Below are 20846 nucleotides of genomic sequence, written 5' to 3' on the forward strand. Positions count from 1 at the left end.
CAAAAAATTGGATTCACATGTACTTTCTGTGTTCAATAGAGGAACCAAAAGCTTCCACTTCTATTTTTTTCAACCAACCAGTTTCAGCTCTATTTCATGTCAGAAAATAATGATGTATTATTCATAATAAATATCACCTTTTAATAAACGGGATCAGAAATTATAGATGAATCTCGGTTTGCTCATTATTTAATTAGCATCTAAAGCAATACAATTTCCCAAAGAGTTGATGGAAAAGGAAGCTGTGATTACTTCAAAAACGACAACGGGGGGGGGGGGTGTTGTCTTCATTTTATTACAAACCAGAATGTTGGGTGTGGTATGAACCTGAGATTTATACACGCTGCCGTCTCATAAACCAATTTCTGAAGTTTCATGAGAGCCACTGCCATCTTGATTTCTTTAAAAGAAAATAACAATGATTATGAATTTTGTGTTATGGCTGGAAGAGATCCAGCAACTGACGTAAGAACAACATATCTTGGATGTGTATACTTTTCTAGTAGCAAGCAACTTTTGAGCCTTTTGACCATGTTCCAAAATTTTATATGCCTAAGGATAAAACCAAGGAAAACAAAATCAGCAGCTCAGTTCATACCAAGTTCTAAGGTAGTTGTCAACCTTTTGAGGTAAACCAGGTCAAGAAGCTGCCTGAAATACTGGAAATACAGTATAATACTATTGTAATGGGGTTTAATAGAAGAAACTTGAATGCCTGACATAAATTCTTTCCATTCCTTCTTATATTAAAGAAAATAAAAGTAGGGTAAACTTGATTTTCCCCCACTAACCTTTTCATATCTTTCTGGGCTAAGCTAATGTTTACGTAATGTTTGTTGATGTTCTTCAAGGCCATATCAATAGTCCTCTTATGCCATCTTCCCATCAGACTCATTTTCCTCTTCCACACATCAAGAAATATTGAAAAAGTTTTATGAGAATTGACTCCAGATTAAGGTGCGGATTTTTTTGTGGGGAGCTCCCCAGTTCTTACCAGATTCCCCTGCCCCTCCAGTTTCATGAGGCCAGTTCTGGAGAATAATTGAACCCCAAAAGAAAGAAGACCCTGCTCTTTTCATTCCATGCGGCCAAGATGGTGGACACACGGACAGAGCGGGCCTACCGGAAGCAGCCCACCATCTTCCAGAAGAAGAAGCGGGTGTTGCTGGACGACGCCGGCAAGGAGAAGCTGCCTGCTATTACAAGAGTTCCACCACAAAACCGCGGTGGACTAAAGCGCGCTCGACGATAGCGTGTACGTGACGTCATCACAGCGCGACGAAAACAGCATGCTGTGAGCGGGAAACTTAAAATTAACGTGTAAATCTAAACCTAACCCCCCCAAACCTAACCCTAAACCTAACCCTAAGCCTAACCCTTAACCTAACGCTAAACCTAACGCTAACCCTTAACCTAACCCTAAACCTGACGCTTAACGTAACCCTAACCCTAACCCTTACCTTTATGTGAATCGGCTTGCTTTAAAAGCACTTTTTAAAGCGCCCTTTTTCTTTCTTGTCGCGCTGCTGATGACGTCACGTACGCGCTTTAATCGGGCGCGCTTTAGTGGACCGCGGTTTTGACGTGCCACGATTACAAGAACTTAGACCTAGGCTTCAAGGCGCCTGAGGCCATCGAGGGCTCCTACATTGACAAGAAGGGTCCCTTCACCGGCAACATCTCCATCTGGGGCAGTGGTGGGTTTCAAAAATTATTGGAACCTACTCTGTGGGTGTGACCTCCTTTGTGGGAGTGGCTTGCCACCCATGTGACCGGATGGGAGTGGCTTGCTGCCCATGTGACTGGATATGAAATTATGAATTAGTACTTAGATCGGTCCAAGTAGCTATTCAGAACTTAGTGGTTAGAAGCAATCGTAAAGCAAGATATGGAATTAAAACCAGAAATATTTTGTTGGCTATTTGAAAGGGAGTATAATATATATCTAATTTTACACATTAGCAGCTGCTGGAATTGTGTTTGCACAACAGTGGAAAAACAGAGATATGTAAATGAATAAATATTACAATGTGCAGGAATAAATAGACAATTAAAATCAAGAAGGCTTGACGTGGGACTGATTTTAGCAATTGCCAACTAATGGAAACAGAAATTAGAAATCCAAAAGTATGAAAGAAAACACCAATTATATAAGGAAAGGTCCCTAAAATGTCTAAGGAAATATTACTAGATCATTATTAATGCATAGATACTGCGGGACATTACACACGCACAAGTGATGGGTTTCAAAAAATTTTGGAACCTCTTCTGTAGGTGTTCCACCAGTGGACTTTCCTGGTCCACTGGTGGAACCTCTTCTAACCAGTTCGGTAGACTTGACGAACCGGTTCTACCGAATAGGTGCGAACTGGTAGGAACCCACCTCCTCACTTCCTACTTTTGAAAGTGAAAGTATTGGTTTTTTTCTACTACTTTTTTTTAACCTATGGATTAAATCTTTTTTTTTTCTCACAGTACTGGCTTGGATGGGTTTTTATTTTTTCTTTTTATTTTGTTCTATTTAAGAGCCTTGTTTCTTTTAAGCTTGGAATATAAATAGGATATAAAAGGAATATAAAGAGAGCAGTAACATCAGAGGGAAAAGAAGTTACACTGCCACTTGGAGGTTGGAGGCTGAGTTCTGGAAATAGTTTTCTCTCTCTTTTCTTTGATCATTTTGACCTTGCACTTCAAAGGTTTTAGCTTGCAAAGAGATAAGATGGGTTGTTTATGCAGGTGTCCTTTGGATGTCTCTTTGGCAGCGAGAGAGAAGTGAAACACAAAGCTTTGTTTTCCAACTAGAGTGGCAGTGTTTATAAATTGGACAATGACACAATACCAAGAAGAAACCATAACATTACAACAGATTATGTTTGAAATTCAAAAATTATTAGAAACATCAGAGAGAATTGAGAAGAAATTGGAAAATATAGATGGTAATATAGCAAAATTTGATGAAACTGAAGATAGCCAGCTAATGGAAAAAGTGGAGGTTAGAGTCTCAAAAACCCAAGGGAAAAATGAACAAAGAGGCAAGATAACCGTGGATATTGACAGTGATCTGTGCGTGGTTGGAAATGGAAAGAATGGAACATGGAAAGGGAAGAGAGATGGAAAGGAGCTCTACCCCAGATTTCAAGGTATAGAAGGAGAAAAAAAAAGAAGAATTGATGGATTTAAGGAGAGGAACTTTAACAAAAGCAGTTCGGTAGATTTGACGAACCGGTTCTACCGAATAGGTGCGAACTGGTAGGAACCCACCTCCGATCTGGGGCCACATCCTCTCATCATCATCATCATCATCAAGGATTGCCTGCACTACATCCGCAAATACAACCGCTTTAAGAAGCGACACAAGAACATGTCAGTGCACCTGTCTCCCTGCTTCAGGGATGTGCAGATTGGGGATATTGTGATGGTGGGAAAATGTCACCCCATCAGCAAGATTTCAACTACCTCAAGGTGACCAAGGCTGCTGGTACAAAAAAACAGTTCCAGAAGTTTTAAAGACTATTTGTACTTTCTTTGTATCAATAAACAAGCTGGTGTGAAAAAAAAGAAGACAACGACAACTCTGTGCTCCCCATCACTATACCTGTAGCCCAAAACTTATGACTACAATTGAGCCACATTTTTATGCTACTGAGACATTTTTTAAGTTTTTTGTCTCATTTTATGACTTTTCTTGTCACAGTTGTTAAGTGGATCACTGCTGTTAGTAACATGGTTGTTAAGTGAATCTGGCTTCCCCACTGACTTTGCTTGTCAGGTTACAAAAGGTTATCATATGACCCCAGGACATGGCAACCGTCATAAATACGAACCAGTTGGCAAGCATCTGAATTTTGATCACATGACCATGGGGATGCTGCAATGATCATAAGTGTGAAAAATGGTCATAAGACACTTTTTTCAGGGCTGCTGTAAGTTTGAATAGTCAATAGAATAGAATAGAATAGAATAGAATAGAATAGAATAGAATAGAATTCTTTATTGGCCAAGTGTGATTGGACACAAAAGGAATTTGTCTTTGGTGCAGATGCTCTCAGTGTACAACATTTAGTGATAGTCGTAGGTTACTAATAAGCAAACAAATCATACTAGGAAACAAATAAAACAATATAAATTGTTAAGATACAAGCAACATGGTTATAGTCATAAGTCATAATTAATAGTAATACAGTCTTAGTAGATAATTTGACAGTGTTGTGGAAATTAGTTGTTTAACAGAGTGATGTCTGCCTAGTATGTAATATAGCCCAGGTTCAAATCCCAGTAAAGGGTATGGCTAGCTGATGAGAGCTAAATAGCTTGAAATAGATCTATACTAGTCTCCCTTTATTTATTTATCAGCACAAATAAAAAAACACAAATATAACAAAGGCAAAAGTAAAAATATTGGGTTTCTGTCATGATGGACTCTTGTGACGAGCCGATTGACAGATGATGGAAGCAGTTAGCTTCCTCCCATAATTGGGGCTTACCACGGGTTGTAAAAATCTAATAGATACCTTTCACCCTGGCTTCGCTGATAACGGATAAGAGCCTGTGGCCTCATGGCTAAGATGTCTGCCTAGTATGTAATATAGCCCAGGTTCAAATCCCAGTAAGGGTATGGCTAGCTGATGAGAGCTAAATAGCTTGAAATAGATCTATACTAGTCTCCCTTTATTTATTTATCAGCACAAATAAAAAAACATTAATATATATATAAATATATTTGATGTAAAATATATAATTTGATATGGATTATAGGTGATGACTGTGGAAGGGATGCACAGAGGTTCTTTGTAACCAATTGACACACTTTTTATAATTTGTAATGGAATATGTTTTTATGGTGTTTGTTGTGTCTTGTTTGTTTGTGTCTATTCAAAAAACAAAAAAATAATAATAAAAAGTCAGAATTATTTATTGGTTACCATAGAAAGTTCTGGATAAAACGCCCACCAAAAAAACCAGCTTTGGACCTCCCTCCAACAAAAAAATCTTTATTATTTTGTAATAACAGAGTTGGAAGTTACCTTGGAAGTCTTCTAGTCCATTCCCTGCTCAGTTAATGAGGTTGACATGGGCAGCTATAAAAATGGCATGAAACACTATAGGTTGCCCTGCCTCCTCATCATAAGAGCTGTTAAAATATAACGATATAAAGAAATATGTTTATTGTTACAAGATTTTGAATCAATTTATAACTATTAGTGCAACATATTATCATAGCACTGAAAACTATTATCATTACAATGTATATTGTTGTAAACCATGCATTATTTTCAGCCATAAAAGTTTCCCAGAGTTCTAAAATGTTATAATAATCAAATATAGTACCAAAAATTATCAAACGTGATAAAAGCAGCTGTCTATAGAATTTTAATGTTAAAATTTAAAAGTGATTAATTAAAAAAAAACACGCTTGAATCAACTGCAGACTAAGAAACTAATTTGAACCAATTGTTAACTCAAAAATTTGGAAAATTAGGCCAACTTGATTTTTCTAATATTTCAGAAACAACTTTAATGCTATTTCCTGGCCCACTTCTGTATTTCGTTTACCACTTCAATGCTGTTTCCTGCTCCATTTCAGAAGTAGACATAGATTCAAAGATTTGGCTGAATCAGCTTCAAATTTAATCTCCAAATTGAAACTTTGCCGTATTATTATTAATTATCCTTATTAATTCCCTTGCATCTATTGGGAAATATGGATGGGTAGTAGGCCAAATCCAAAGGTCTATTCCGGAAAAGGTTGGGTTTAATTCAATATTTGCATCTAAAAGCTTTTGGCAATATAAATTTTGGTTCATGCTTCATCTTAAGCCATAATTTACTTTGTTTGATGTTGCCTTTACATGTTGTGCAAACACAGGAGTAATTCTCTATGCAGCTTTAGCTGCCTTGATTAGAAATATGAATAAGGTTTACAAACTGCTGAGCCTGTTGTGATCTTTTAATTATATCCAGTTGTTCCAGTTCAGACTTTGGTTAAATTTAAGCATCACACGATGGTTAGTTGGCAATTCATAGTTTATAATATGATTCAGCAATCAGCTTTATCTGTGAACCAATTAGTTCTTACTTAACAGACCATGGCTCAAAACAAATTATGGCTAAATTAAGCCTTGAGATCATGGATAAGAGCAAATAGGTGCAAACAAGGGCTAGTTAAACTAATTTCTTCTAAAGTTGAAATAAGGGGGCTATACTAAAATCAAACCATTGCAGCCAGGATTTGAAAAGTTGAACTCAGGCACATGGCCTTCATTTTACTTTCAGGAAGAGAGGAAAATATTCATAAGGCATCAGATAATTTTTTTATACTGCATCTTCAAATAGTCTCTTCAAGCAATTTAATGTATTTTAAACTATAAGCATTATACTTTGAATTACGTTTCAGACTGCATTTCCTGTAATTACTGTGGTTATTAACCTACTACATATTGTTTAATACTTTTTGCTGTATTACCTGGCTGCATAATATAGCGCTATTGGTTTGTTAATATAAACATTTATGCTTCACCCTTGGTGGAGGGTGTTTGCATTACAGAGGGCACTCAAGACCAGCAAAATGTCAACCATCTAAAAGAGAAGTAAAAATGGGATAACCAAGTGACCAAAGGGGGAAAAATATTTTAAGTAAACTTTACATTGCTTGGAATGCACAGTGATTAGAATACAGTATTGCAGGCAAACTCTGCCCACAGCCTGGAGTTCAATTCTGACCGGCTCAAGATTGACTCAGCCGTCCATCCTTCCGAAGTCAGTAAAATGAGGACCCAGATTGTTGGGGGCAATAGGCTGACTCTGTAAACCACTTAGAGAGGGCTGTAAAAGCACTGTAACGTAGTATATAAATCAAAGTGCTATTGCTATTAATTTGAAGATCTAGGGGGGAAATGACTAGAAATCTTTTAAAAATGAAATCAAGGCAAAACAATTCAACATATCAGCATTCATAAACATACTCTATTTACTAATATAGTCACCAATATATTCTGGATTGAAGAGTCTTAGGGCAAATGTGTTTTGCAGCCATGCTTTAGAAACACAAATGTCTTCTGACATTGGGATATTGAATTAACCCATTTCCTGGCTTTGCCCAAGCTGAACTGAACCACAAACGAAGCCAATCAATGGGGTGTGCACTGAACCACACAAAAAAGGTAATGGCTACTAAACTAAGTTACTCATGACCAAATGGATAGGTTTTGGCAATTTTCTTAGCCAGACCAATATCTAAGTAGCTTGCTTTTTCCTCTAGGATTTTTTTAAAATTCTCTATCTATCTTACTGTACTGAGATTTCCTGGTGGTCTTCCATCCAACCAGGACCAATTCTATTCTGCCTAGTTCACCTAGATGCTGCAGTAACGCGACAGAGCATGTCAGGCAAAATGCCTTCCTACTCTCTCTTACCCACAAGTAGTTCGTGACTTACAAGCATTTGTTTAGCGGTTGTTTGAAATTATTCTGAAACAAGAGACTTATGATCATTTTTCACAATTACAACTGTTACAGCATCCCCACAGTCACGTGGTCAAAATTCAGTCACTTGACAACTGGCATGCATTGAAGACATTTGCAAGTCACGGGATCACCTTTTGCAACTTCTCCAGCTGGCTTCCAACAAGCAAATTCAACGGGGAAGCCAGATTCCTTTAACAACCACACAAGTCACTTAACAACTGCAGTGATTCGCTTAACAGCTGTGGCACAAAATGCCATAAAGTGGGACACAACTCAAACTGTTCAAACTGCCCCAAAAGTTCAAAACAGCCCAAAGAGCTACTGTTCCACAAAGGAGTTATTGACTCTGTCGTCTGCATCTCTATAACCGTCTGGTTTGGCTCTGCAACCCAACAAGACAGACACAGACTTCAATGGATAATCAGAGCTGCAGAAAAAACAATTATTGCCAAACTGCTTTCCATTGAGGATCTGCATACTGCACGAGTCAAAAAGAGGGCTGTGAAAATATCTACAGACCCCTCACATCCTGGACATAAATTGTTTCAACTCCAACCCTCAAAACGACACTATAGGGCACTGCACACCAGAACAACTAGACACAAGGACAGTTTTCCCCCTAATGCCAACACTCTGCTAAACAACTAATTCCACAACAGTGTCAAATTATCTACTAAGACTGTATTACTATTATTCTTCTCATCCTTCCTAGTACCTATCTCTTCCCACTTATGACTATAACCTTGTTGCTTGTATCTTTAAAAGTTATACTGTTTTGTTTCCTAGTATAATTTGATTGCTTATTAGTAACCTATGACTATCACTGTGTTGTATCTTATGATTCTTGATGAATGTATTCTATTTTATTTTTGTTTATGTACACTAAGAGCATATGCACCAAAGGCAAATTCCTTGTGTGTACAATCAAACTTGGCCAATAAAGAATTCAATTCAATTCATAATTCAATAATAGAGCTGCAAGGGACCTTGGAGGTCTTCTAGTCCAGTGATCCCCAACCTTTTTATCGCCGCAGACCAGTCAGCCTTTGATAATTTTACCGTGGCCCGCTGAGCGCGTCGATGACCAGCGCTAGTAGCGTAGCCTTGCGCAGGCGCAGTTCAGTATGGCTAGCGTAGATAGCGTAGCACAAACTGCGCCTACGCAAGGCTACGCTACTAGCGCTGTCTACGCTAGCCCTACGTAGCTGCGCAGGCGCTCTTAGGTTTTTTTCAGGAATCGGCCAGCGCTGAAGCGCTGAAAAGGAATGAGAAGGGCGGCGCTGGACACAGGGGGGCGGTGGGCCGCTGGTGACGTCAGAGTGCCACCAGCGGTCCAGTAACACCCCTTGTGCCAGTTAGCCCTAATTTGCATACAGAAAGAAACTATGGCCCCCGGCCGCTGCAGCGATCATGGCCCCCGGCCGCTGCAGCTATCATGGCCCCCCGCCGCTGCAGCGATCATGGCCCCCGGCCGCTGCAGCGTTCATGGCCCGTGACCGCTGCGCGGCCCGGTGCCAGGTACTCCACGGCCCGGCACCGGTCCGCGGACCGGGGGTTGAGGATCACTGTTCTAGTCCAACCATCTGCTCAAGCAAGTGACCCTATTTACCATTTTAGACAGGTGGCTGTCCAGTTTCTTCTTAAAAGCCTCCAGTGTTAGAGTTCCTACAATAATAAGGCCTCCTTCGAAGAAGTTTGATTCTCAGTTTTTTTATTCCTACGCCCACATATTTTTGATCAGAATCCAGCTGGAAGGGACCTTGGAGGTCTTCTAATCCAACCATTTCAAGACAGGTGGCTGCCCAGTTTTTTTTTTCCTTAAAAACCTCCAGGTGATGGAGCACCCACAACTTCTGGAGGCAAGCCGTTCCATTGATGAATGGTCCTCACTTGTTAGGAAATTTCTCCTCAGTTCCACGTTGCTTCTCTCCTTGATTATTTCCCATCCCTTGTTTCTTGCCCTGCCTTCTGGTGCGTTGGAACTGTTTTACTTGAGGAAACACACAGCCCATTCAAACTGTGGAGTCCACCCAAGTTATCAATCAGAATAGAGCTGGAAGGGACCTTGGAGGTCTTCTAGTCCAGCCCCCTGCTCAAGCAGGAGACCCTATACCATTTCAGACAGGTGGCCGTCCGGTCTGTTCTTAAAAACCTCCACTGTTGGAGCACCATCAACTTCTGGAAGCAGGTTGTTCCACTGATTAATTGTCCCCACTGTCAGGGAATGTCTCCTTAGTATCCTCTCTCTCTCTCTCTGTCTCTCTCTCTCTGTCTCTCTCTCTCTCTCTCCCTCTCTCACACACACACACACAAACAACCGTCCCGCGCAGTTGCAAGCCGCTCGGCAAACGCCAATCCGCAGCTGCTTGCAGATATCCCGCCAAGCCCCTCCACCCCCCCCCCACGAGGCCGAGATAGCTTAAGGCAGTGTTTCTCAACCTTAGCAACTTGAAGATGTCTGGACTTCAACTCCCAGAATTCCCCAGCCAGCGAATGCTGGCTGGGGAATTCTGGGAGTTGAAGTCCGGACATCTTCAAGTTGCTAAGGTTGGGAAACACTGGCTTAAGGAGCCTCCCTTGGATGAAGTCCGACGAACCACCTGCTGCTCTCTCCGAGGCCGGGGCTTCCCCCGCCCTCCGCCAGTACTCAGGTCCCGGGTTCCCCTTCCCCGCCCTCGGATTCCCGGAACACCCCCCCCTCACTCAGCCCCGCCCCCTAGCTCGTCTGGCCCCGCCTCCCCTTGACAAAAGGCCGGCGGGGAGTCGGAGGAGGCGGCGCGGGGTGTCTCTCTCTCTGTCTCCCTCCCCGCCAATGCTCGGCTGCCTTCGGAGAGGGCGCCAAACAAAGGCTGGTCGGGTCGCCTCGCCTCTCCCGGCCGGGCTTTCTCTGAAGGGAGGGGGACGCCGTTGCAGCGGCCAGACACCCCTGGCCAAGTGCCGGGGACGACGAGGAGGAGGCGGCGGCGGCGGCGGCTGAAATTAGAGATGCTGCCCGGTTGAAGCGGGGCGGAGGAGCGGGCCGGGCTTGCGCGCGCTTGAGGTACCTGTGGTGTTTGGTAGCCTAAGTCCTCGCTGCCGCCGCCGCCGCCGCCGCCGCGACCATGGCCATCGCGCACATCGCCACCGAGTACGTCTTCTCGGACTTCTTGCTGAAGGAGCCGTCGGAGAGCCGGTACAAGGGGCTGCGGCTGGAGCTGGCCCTCGACAAGCTGGTCACCTGCATCGCCGTCGGGCTGCCGCTGCTTCTCATCTCGCTCGCCTTCGCGCAGGAGATCTCCATAGGTAAGCCCAGCGCTGTCCTGGGGAAGGGGGCGCGCCTGCCCGCCTGCCCTTATCCGGGGCTCGGACTGAGGGAGTGGGACTGCAGGGGGGGGGGGGGCAGAGCCGAGGTGGCGCAGTGGTTAGAGTGCAGTACTTCAGCTGACTGTTAGCTGCAGTTCAGCGGTTCAAATCTCACCGGCTCAGGGTTGACTCAGCCTTCCATCCTTCCGAGGTGGGTAAAATGAGGACCCGGATTGTTGTTGGGGGCGATATGCTGACTCTGTAAACCGCTTAGAGAGGGCTGAAAGCTCTATGAAGCGGTATATAAGTCTAACATTGCTATAAAGAGAAGAGCCCCATTTCTCTAAGGAAAAGGACCAGCATTGGGCTCCCCGTTTTGGTGCCTTGGAGGACGGGGTGCCAGGGAGGCTTGTTTTCAGCCGAGTAGGGCGAGGAGCGAAGGGGGGGGGCTTCCCAAGGATGAGACGCTCAGGGGGTCTCCCCAAGCTTTCCAAGGCTCCCTGAAGGCAAAGCAATCAAGGCTTCAAAAGAAGGACTAGGGGTGAGATGATAGTAGTCTTCCAATATTAGAGGGGGTTGCTCATCCCTACCTTCTTCTCCGTTAATATCGAACTGCAAACTAGGGCATACAAAACCTTTGCTAGACCAATTCTCGAATACAGCTGGTCTGTCTGGAAGGGCACTGCATCTCAGAGATACTTCATGAGAAGAGTCCTTCACTCCTCTGCTCGCAACAGTATCCCTTATGCCACCAGGCTTGAAATTTTGGGCTTGGACCAGGGGTGGGTTTCTCGCCCTGTTCCAACCGGTTCGGTTGGAACGGGGCCGGCGGTGTCCTCGCGCATGCGTGCAGCGCACGCGTGCACGCACGTGTGCACGCACGTGCGTGGTGCACGCATGCATACTAGCGTCTGTGCGATGCTCCAGCTGCTCCTGGAGGATCGCGCAGGCGCTGTATGCGTCCTGTGCATGCGTGGAAGCACAGAACTCGTCAAAACTGGGTAAGGAGCGCGGGCGGGCGGGTGGGCCCTTCGCCGTTCCCGGAAGTTACTTACTTCCGGGTTCGCCGACCAACCGGTTCGCAGGGACCGGCGCGAACCGGTTGAAACCCACCCCTGGCTTGGACACTTAGAATTTAGATCCGACCTAAGCATAGTACATAAAATTATCTGCTACAATGTCCTACCTGTCAATGAGTACTTCAACTTCAACCCCAACAACACAGAGCTCACAATAGGTGCAAACCTAAGGTAAACCGCTCCAAACTTGATTGCAGAAAATAAGACTTCAGCAACAGAGTGGTCAACGCCTGGAATGCACTACCTGACTCTGTGGTTTCTTCCCCAACCCTCCCAAAACTTTCACCTTAGACTGTCTAGCGTGGACCTCACCCCATTCCTAAGAGGTCTGTGAGGGGCGTGCATAAGCGCACCAATGTGCCTACCGTCTCTGTCCTAATATTCCCTTGGATTTGTATTCATAATCATGTTTATACGTGTATCTGTTATCTAATTCATGCTTGACTAAATAAATAAATAAAAATAAGTACACTGGAAAAGGCCTGGCTCGCTCCCCGTTTTGGGGCCTTTGAGGAGAAAGTAAATGGGGAGCTGGCGAGGCCTGTTTTCAGCCGAGTAGGGTGAAGACTGAGCAGGGTCTTTTCAAGGATGAGATGCTCAGGGGGTCTCCCCAAGTTGTCAAAGGCTCCCTGAAGGCAAACCAATCAAGGCTTTAAAAAGGAGGGCTAGGGGTGACTTGATAGTAGTCTTCCAATATTATAGGGGCTGCCGCAAAGAAGTGAGGGTCAAATGTGGTGTGGGGTTTCCTGCCTAAGCGGGGGGTTGGACTAGAAGACCTCCAAGGTCCCTTCCAACTCTGTTATTCTATAGTCTAAATTATTCTCCAAAGCACCAAAGGGCAGGACAAGAAGCAATGGATGGAAACTAATCAAGGAGAGAAGCAACTTAGAACTAAGGAGAAATCCCCTGACAGTGAGAACATACAATCAGTGGAATAACAGAAGTTGTAAAGACTCCAATACTGGAGCTTCCTAAGAAGAGATTGCTTGAAATGGCATAGGGGTTTCCTGCCTGAGCAAGGGATTGGACTAGACGACCTCCAAGGTCCCTTCCAACTCAGTTATTCTGTTAAAGACGGGCGAGCCAGAGTTGTCTGTCTCCCTGTGGGGAAAGATGTCACCCATTCAAAGTGGCGAAATTCCAGCCCTACGTTTGGAAAGGAGGCTGGTTTGGTTCCACTGGGCTGCCTCACAGCCTGGGGGTGAATTTGGGGTGAGGACCCCCAAAGTCTACCCATTGTGAGGCACTGCTAACACCCTTCTGAGCCTTGGGACACCCTGGTCCCCGCTTCTGGGAGCTGCGGCACCCATCCTGATCAGCAGGATTCATTTTTTGTCCCTTGGAAATCTGTTTTCCATAGTTTCTTTCTGATACTCCGCTGCTGTGTTTATTTGCTTTTTGTACTGTATTATTTTTATTACATTCTTCTGTTTCAGGTAGTCCTCGGTTTACAACACTCCATGTAGTGGCCGTGCAAAGTTACAACAGCACGGAAAAAAGTGACTTAGGACCCTTTTTCACACTTAGGATCTTTTCAGCATCCCCATGGTCACGTGATCAAAATTTGGACACTTGGCAACTGACTCGTACTTATGACGGTTGCATTGTCCCGGGGTCATGTGATCAGCTTTTGCAGCCTTCTGACAAGGAAAGTCAATGGGGAAGCCAGATTCACTTAACAACTGTGTCGCTATAGCAATAGCAGTTAGACTTATATACCGCTTCATAGGGCTTTCAGCCCTCTCTAAGCGGTTTACAGAGTCAGCATATTGCCCCCAACAGCAATCTGGGTCCTCATTTTACCCACCTCGGAAGGATGGAAGGCTGAGTCAACCCTGAGCCGGTGAGATTTGAACAGCCGAACTTCAGAACTGCAGTCAGCTGAAGTAGCCTGCAGTGCTGCATTTAACCACTGCGCCACCTTCGCTCTTAACAACTGTGATGATTGACTTAATAACTGGGGCAAGAAAGGTCGTAAAATGGGGCAAAATCCGCTTAACAAATGTTTCACTTACCATCATAAATTGTGGCCTCAATTGTGGTCATAAGTCAAGGACTATCTGTATTATCCTTATCTTCTTTGCTACCCCCTCTTATAGGTATTATTATATTATATTAATATATATTAATACTAAATAATTATTTATTATTCTGTTGTTTTGCCTGCACACTGAGAGCTTCTGCACCAGAGACAAATTCCTAATGTGTCTAATCACACTTGGCTAAATAAATTATAGGTAGCCCATGACTTATAACAATTCATTTAGTGACCATTCAAAGTTACAACAATGTTACATCTGAAAAAAGTGACTTAAGGTCACTTTCCACACTTGTGACCATTGCCACCATCTCCATGGTCAAGCGATCAAAATTCAGACAGTTGGGAGCTGACTCTTACGATGGTCACAATGTCCTGGGGTCATGTGATCAACTTTTGTGCCCTTATGACACAAAATGGGTGAGCAATGTCAATGGGTATATCAGATTCCCTTAACAATCATGTTACTAACTTCACTTCAATGATTCATTTAACGAAAGGTTGCAACATGGGGCAGAACTCACCTAAATGTCTTACTTGGCAACATACATTTTGGGTTCAATTATGGTCGTAACTTGAGGACTACCTGTACTCTATTCTATTGTATTATTTTACTCCTCTTTTTTTATGGTAAGCTGCCTGGATGTGATGGGTGTGAGAGGGGCAGCTATATAAATTAAGTAAACATCAATCACTTAATTGCATTTTGGTCATAGAACAGCATAGAATAACACAATTATTCCTTTAGGAAGTAGAAATATAAACATATATAACAATCATGCTGATGAAGATTCTAAGTCATCCAGGTAGAGTTACCTGGAAATTGAGTCACAGCAACTCGACTTATTTTCTTGTTGGTTTGAAACATTTTGCTGCTTATTTTCCTAGTAGTCTTTTCAATCTCTGCAAGTTGGTGAGGGGTAACACCACAAATGTCCTCCAGAGTGGTTTTATTATAAAATCATGTTGATAGAATAAAAGAAGGTAGAGTTAAAATTATAAACATAAAATTACAGCATTCAGGAATTAAAATGTGGGAAGATCCTATAAAATTACAATTAGTATATAATCTAAGGCAGTGTTTTTCAACCACTGTGCCGCGGCACACTAGTGTGCCGTGACATAGTGTAAGGTGTGCCGTGGGAAAAACACCTGCCGGGTGTTTTTGCCTCGGGACATCTCTGTGTCCCGAAAGTTGCTTTCGGGACATAGGGATGCCTCTATTAAGTCCCTGCGGCCCCGCGTTTACTTTAAAAATGCGGGGACCGCCGGGAGGTAGCACACGCAGGGACGTCACTGACGTCCCATGCGTGCGCCCATAGCAACAATCGCGGAGGATTCAAGAGAATTACTTTATATATAGTCAATATAGGCACAGAGTTAAAATTTTTTAACATTTTCTAATGGTGGTGTGCCTCGTGATTTTTTTCATGAAAAAAGTGTGCCTTTGCACAAAAAAGGTTGAAAAACACTGATCTAAGGGATGCAGTGGCTCAGGGGCTAAGATGCTAAGCTTGTTGATCAGAAGGTCGGTTCAGGGTGTTTGAATCCTCGCGTAACGGAGTGAACTCCTGTTAGTTGTCCCTTCTGCCAACCTAGTAGTTCGAAAGCATATAAAAAATGAAGTAGAAAAATAGGAGCCACCTTTGGTGGGAAGGTAACAGCGTTCCGTGCGCCTTTGTCGGCCACATGACCACGGAGACGTCTTCAGACAGCGCTGGCTCTTGGGCTTAGAAATGGAATGAGCACCGCCCTCTAGAGTTGGGAATGACTAACATGCATGTGTGGGGGAACCTTTATCTATATTATCCAAATCAGGGGTAGTCAACCTTTTTATAACTATCATCCACTTTTGTATCTCTGTTAGTAGTAAAATTTTCTAACCACCCACCGGTTCCACAGTAATGGTGATTTATAAAGTAGGGAAGTAACTTTACTTTATAAAATTTATAAAGCAGAGTTACAGCAAACCCCTACCAATCCACCATGAAAGCTGGAACGCCCACTAGTAGGCGGTAGGGACCAGGTTGACTACCACTGATCTAAATGCTATAAAACTTAGGACAGATGAGTATAAAAGGATAAGTATAAAAAAATATACAATGCTATTTAACTTAAGTTAGTACTTGCTGAAACTCTGCTAGGATTTGTTGGAATTAAGTAAATAGATAAATCTCTAGAGCAGAAGATGGTAGCCAAACCTTGCACTCTTAAACCGGTTTATTAAAGCAGAAATCCCATTATAAAAGCTAGACTTGCTTGCAGATGATGAGGTCAACCTGATTAAATTGGGCTAATCAATGTAAGTCAATCAAAGAGAGAATCTTAACACTCCCACACTCTCTGTCCCTCAAATATAATTCTATCGGGATTGGTTTTGAGAATAAACACTTCTTTTGGTAAACGGGGGGAAAAAAGAACTAATACTTGGGGGAAAATATAAGATTATATTGTATTTACTATGCTATTTAGACTCTGCAACCCACCTATAGTCTTTTCATTTGGCAGCCGGTATATCTAAATAAATGCAAGCTATTTCATTTGCATTCAATGGTTTAAATACATATATTCATAATATCACCATTATCTATGCCATTATCTTGCCACCTCAGCAACTTGAAGATGTGTGGACTTCAACTCCCAGAGTTCCCCACCCGCTCATGGAGAATTTTGATAGTTGAAGTCCACCCATCTTCAAGCCCTGAGAAATACTGATTTATACAATGTTGGTTCAACAACTCCTAAGGTGCTCAATGGGGAGCTACCTTCCCATGCCTTGCTTGCAGTTGGATAGGTTGGAGAGGCCTTTTTGGTGGTGACTTCACTTCTGTATTGATACAGAAGTACTCCAGATCAGGGGTGAAATGCTATTTGGTTTGGACCGGTTTGCTCGAACTGGTATTAAAATTGCTACCGGTTCGCCTGAACTGGTAGTAAAAAATGCTACTGTTTCAGGCAAACTGATATTTTCGACGATCGGCTGTGACACGCAGTTTATGTTAGCTAGAATCATCAGATTTCCTGCTTTCTAGCTAATCTAAATCATGTGACACAACGGATTTCTCCCACCCTCGCTGTTCCACTTACCTTTGCATGTGCACTCAGTAGCGGGCTCTGGTCACCCACCCAGAAATGTGAAGAGTTGCCAGAGGAAGGGAACAGCTAAAGAAGAGGGGTCGGCTTGGGAATAAGGTCACAGGTGGACAGTGAATGGCCCCTCCCATAGGAAATAAAAGAGGAGTAAAAGGAGAGGGGTGTTTGCAGGAGACAATTAGATCATTCCTGTATTCTTGTTAAGTATTGGGGCATCTGAAAGATATCGGCCTAGCCATACTGCAAGCCTCGAAAAGATCGGTAATTGTGAGCTATCGTGAAAGACTGTGGAGAGGAAAGACTTTGCGTCCCATTTTTTATGCTCTGCGCATGCGCAGAAGGTCCTGCACAGGTGCGGAGGTAGCGTGTGCGTGTACATTTACGAACCAGTTGCAAAGATAAGTTGATTTCACCCCTGCTCCAGATGTCACATTGACAAGTTTACAGAGACTCTGCAGCAGAGGTGGGTTTCTGCCGGTTCGTCCCGGGTCAGGCGATCTGGTAGTGGTGGCAGTGGGAGGCTTCCCTCACCCGCCCGGATGCTTCTGCGCATGCACGCACAAGCAAACCAGTAGTAAAATAAATTAAAACCCACCACTGCTCTGGAGGGGTGTCAGACTGGCAGCCAGATGTGTCACACGTAGGCCACTCCCACCACAGCCCTCCAAAGGGGAAAGAAGTCAAGGTGTCAAGACGCGGCAAGTTTGACACCCATGTTTTAAGATATCCTTTGAAGTTGCAGTTTTCCCGTAATAAGAGACATTTTATTGACTGCTGATAAGTTGGACTTTGACAAGCAGAATGTTCTTGTTTTTACTATTACTGCTAAATCCAACTCATGAAGAGCCGAGGTGGCGCAGTGGTTAGGGTGCAGTACTGCAGGCCACTTCAGCTGACTGTTATCTGCAGTTCAGTGGTTCTAATCTCACCGGCTCAAGGTTGACTCAGCCTTCCATCCTTCCGAGGTGGGTGAAATGAGGACCCGGATTGTTGGGGGCGATGTGCTGACTCTGTAAACCGCTTAGAGAGGGCTGAAAGCCCTATGAAGCGGTATATAAGTCTAACTGCTATTGCTATGTTGTAGTTCATTATTTGTTAGGAGGTTCTTTTCCCAAAAACTCTTCCTATCTTAAGGAAATAATCCGTCAAGGGCCTGTTACCTGCCTTTCAGTAGCTCTGTCTTCAGCAAGCGAACATCAGCCATGGCACAACGTATGATTATATCCAGGTTTAGCCTACATCGGGCTGGATTAACTTGATCATACTTTAAATCAGGTGAATATTAGGATGCCTGGAGCCGCTCTTTTTGGAAACGCCAAGGAACAGAATGAACAAAAAAAGGAGGGGGGCAGTTTACATGTTCCAGACATTGTGGTTGTGGTGCTGATGGATTTCTTTGTAGATGTGGTTTATGTGCTGCAAATGTGATTTTTTAGCCCTGACCCTGTTCTCTCTCGCAAGGCTTTCGTAAGAGCTTAGGTACATTTCGAATTCTGTTTAAACCAACACAGGAGTGGGAAATATTTGGTAAGTAAGAGTTGCATTTAACACTTGTGAGTATTAAGAGCCACAAAGTAGTTGGGATTATGTGGTAAAACAGTGCTGGGCTGGCTATTTTTACTATTAGATCATTCTACATTGAGACACACATGCGTTTTGTACTTCAAAATGAAGGAAACCAGCTTTCGGTTTCACAAGTTTCTGTAGAAGACATTTTTTCAGGAAAAAAACTGCAAGTGACTCCAAAGGTTGCAGGTTTTTGACCCTTGTGCTAACTCATAAACCATGGGGTTTTTTTTTATAAACCATAGTGCATTAAAAACTAAGCTGCAAACAGCAGACTCCACTGTGGCACAATACAAGTACATGAAACTATTCTAAATCTTAAGAATTTGGTAGAATCAGAATTGAGCTGGAAGGGATCTTGGAGGTCGCCTAGTCCAGTCCCCTGTTCAAGCAGAGACACTATACTATTTAGACAAGTGACTGTCCACTCTCTTCTTAAAAACCTCCAGTGATGAAGCACTTACAACTTCTGAAGGCAAGCAGGTCAACTGATTGACTCACTGTTAGGAAGTTTCTCCTTAATTCCAGGTTGCTCCTCTCCTTGATTAGTTTCCTGTCATGCCTTCTGGTGCTTTGGAAAATAAGTTGACTTCCAAGTTTTCTTGGAAAGAAAGAAAAAAGGTTTGCAATTGCCCTCTTCGGGGCTGATTCGTATCTATGGCCCTGGTAAATCTACATGCTGCTTCCTTGCCGTCTTGAGAAATGGACTAAAATTCCTCCAAGGTAATATGCAGAACGATCAACAGGTATCAGAAATATTTAGTTACCATATTTTCCAGAGTATAAGACACACCTTTTTCCCTCAAAAAAGAGGGTGAATATCTGGGTGCGTCTTATACACTGAATTTTTTTGCCTCCCGAAACTTTATCCCTTCACCAAAATGGCCGGGCATAGCCTTTAAGAGGCTTTCAGAGTGCTTCTGGGGGTTGGGGGGGGGGCAAAAATGAGCAAAAAATTGGCTGGTTTTTTTGCTCATTTTTGCCCCCCCCCCCCAGAAGCACTCTATAATCCTCCTAAAGGCTATGCATGGCCCTCTTTTTTTGACAAAAAACAGGGTCGTTTTTGGGTGGTCGGCAGAGTGCAAAAACTTTTTTAAAAATATGCCTCTTCAAAATCTTGGTGCGTCTTATACTCCGGTGCGTCTTATACTCAGAAAAATACAGTATTGATGCCCAAGAAGTTGTGTTGTGCTTTTTTGTAATTGTTTGGAAACTACATCACTAAAGTTGGTCCTTGACTTACAACCACAATTGACACCTTTAAGAAAAACATATTTATTTCTATTTACTTGTTCTTAATGGCTGCCTAAGTACCACTTTATGCTCAATTTTAAGGGTGTGCAGTGTGTTTTAATTGGGTATTTAGGCTAATTAAGGTTGAAAGTATGCCTAAGTCCTGTATGTTGAGCTCATCTGACTCAAAATTATTAGAATTGACTGAGAGGTGAAATGATCCAGAATTTCAAGCAAGTATTTTTCCAGATTTACTTAAGAGAAGTGGGGAAATTCAGTTTGGGACATTTTGTAAACTAAAATTGTCCCCAGATGGAAATGTATTCATATCTCATTTTTATTCCAAGAGCTTTTTAGAATGGATATGGTATAGGTAGTCCTTGACTTACAACAGTTCATTTAGTGACGGCTCAAAGTTAGCACTGCATTGAAAAAAAGAGACTTATGACCGTTTTTCACACTTATGACCTTGGCAGCATCCCCATGGAGCAAAATTCAGATGCTTGGCAAGTGGTTCAAACCTATGACGGTTGCAGTGTCTCGCGATCAACTTTTTCGACCTTCTGACGAGCAAAGTCAATGGAGGGAGCCAGATTCACTTAACAACCATGTTACTAACTTAACAACTGTTAAGATTCACTTAACAGCGGTGGCAAGAAAAATTATAAAATGGGGCAAATTCACTTAACAAATGTTTTACTTAGGAACATAAATGTTGGGCTCAATTGTGGTTGTAACTCGAGGACTACCTGTGTTGAACTCTTCTTATGTTAGCAACCCAGCGAGAAAGATTAAGACGAATGCTGGTGTCTAGACTAAAATGTTTAAACAGGTTGCTTCGCCCCAAAAATAGCTTGAATAGAATAGAGCTGGAAGGGACCTTGGAGGTCTTCTAGTCCAGCCCCCTGTTCATATAGTGAGCTCTGTGTGTCAATTAGGGATTTAATTTAACTCCCACTGATGCTGCTTCAATCCTTGGTGGAAGTGATTTTAGGGCATTCATAATACAGTCCATGGTGGGTTGCTTCCGGTTCATCCCAGTTCGGCCGAACCAGTAGTAGCAGCGGCGGGAGGCTCAGCCCACCCACCCGG

The 20846-nt window shown here is 43.1% G+C and overlaps 2 protein-coding genes across 2 annotated transcripts in view; both read left to right on the plus strand.

The window, feature by feature from the left end:
• Window positions 1-1093: 1093 nt before the first annotated feature.
• LOC116510245 (40S ribosomal protein S11-like) lies at window positions 1094-3466 on the plus strand. Its single transcript, XM_032219715.1, has 2 exons — window positions 1094-1207; window positions 3254-3466. The coding sequence occupies exons 1-2, from the start codon at window positions 1094-1096 to the stop codon at window positions 3464-3466; spliced, it is 327 nt and encodes a 108-aa protein (XP_032075606.1).
• Window positions 3467-10233: 6767 nt separating this feature from the next.
• Window positions 10234-20846, plus strand: part of PANX1 (pannexin 1) — a 34829-nt gene continuing 24216 nt past the window's right edge. The window contains exon 1 of the mRNA XM_032219194.1: window positions 10234-10745. Coding sequence (XP_032075085.1) covers window positions 10565-10745 — 181 coding nt within the window. The 5' untranslated portion in view covers window positions 10234-10564. The remainder of the gene's footprint in view (window positions 10746-20846) is intronic.

The sequence above is a fragment of the Thamnophis elegans genome, chromosome 6 (assembly GCF_009769535.1).
Source record: "Thamnophis elegans isolate rThaEle1 chromosome 6, rThaEle1.pri, whole genome shotgun sequence".
NCBI classification, from domain to species: domain Eukaryota; kingdom Metazoa; phylum Chordata; class Lepidosauria; order Squamata; family Colubridae; genus Thamnophis; species Thamnophis elegans.

Excerpts from the sequence above, each read along its gene's own strand:
- LOC116510245 (XM_032219715.1), top strand. The coding sequence starts at position 1,094 with ATGGTGGACACACGGACAGAGCGGGCCTACCGGAAGCAGCCCACCATC. Across the intron at positions 1,208-3,253 it reads AGCTGCCTGCTATTACAAGA|GAACCCACCTCCGATCTGGG; the intron begins GTTCCACCACAA and ends GCGAACTGGTAG.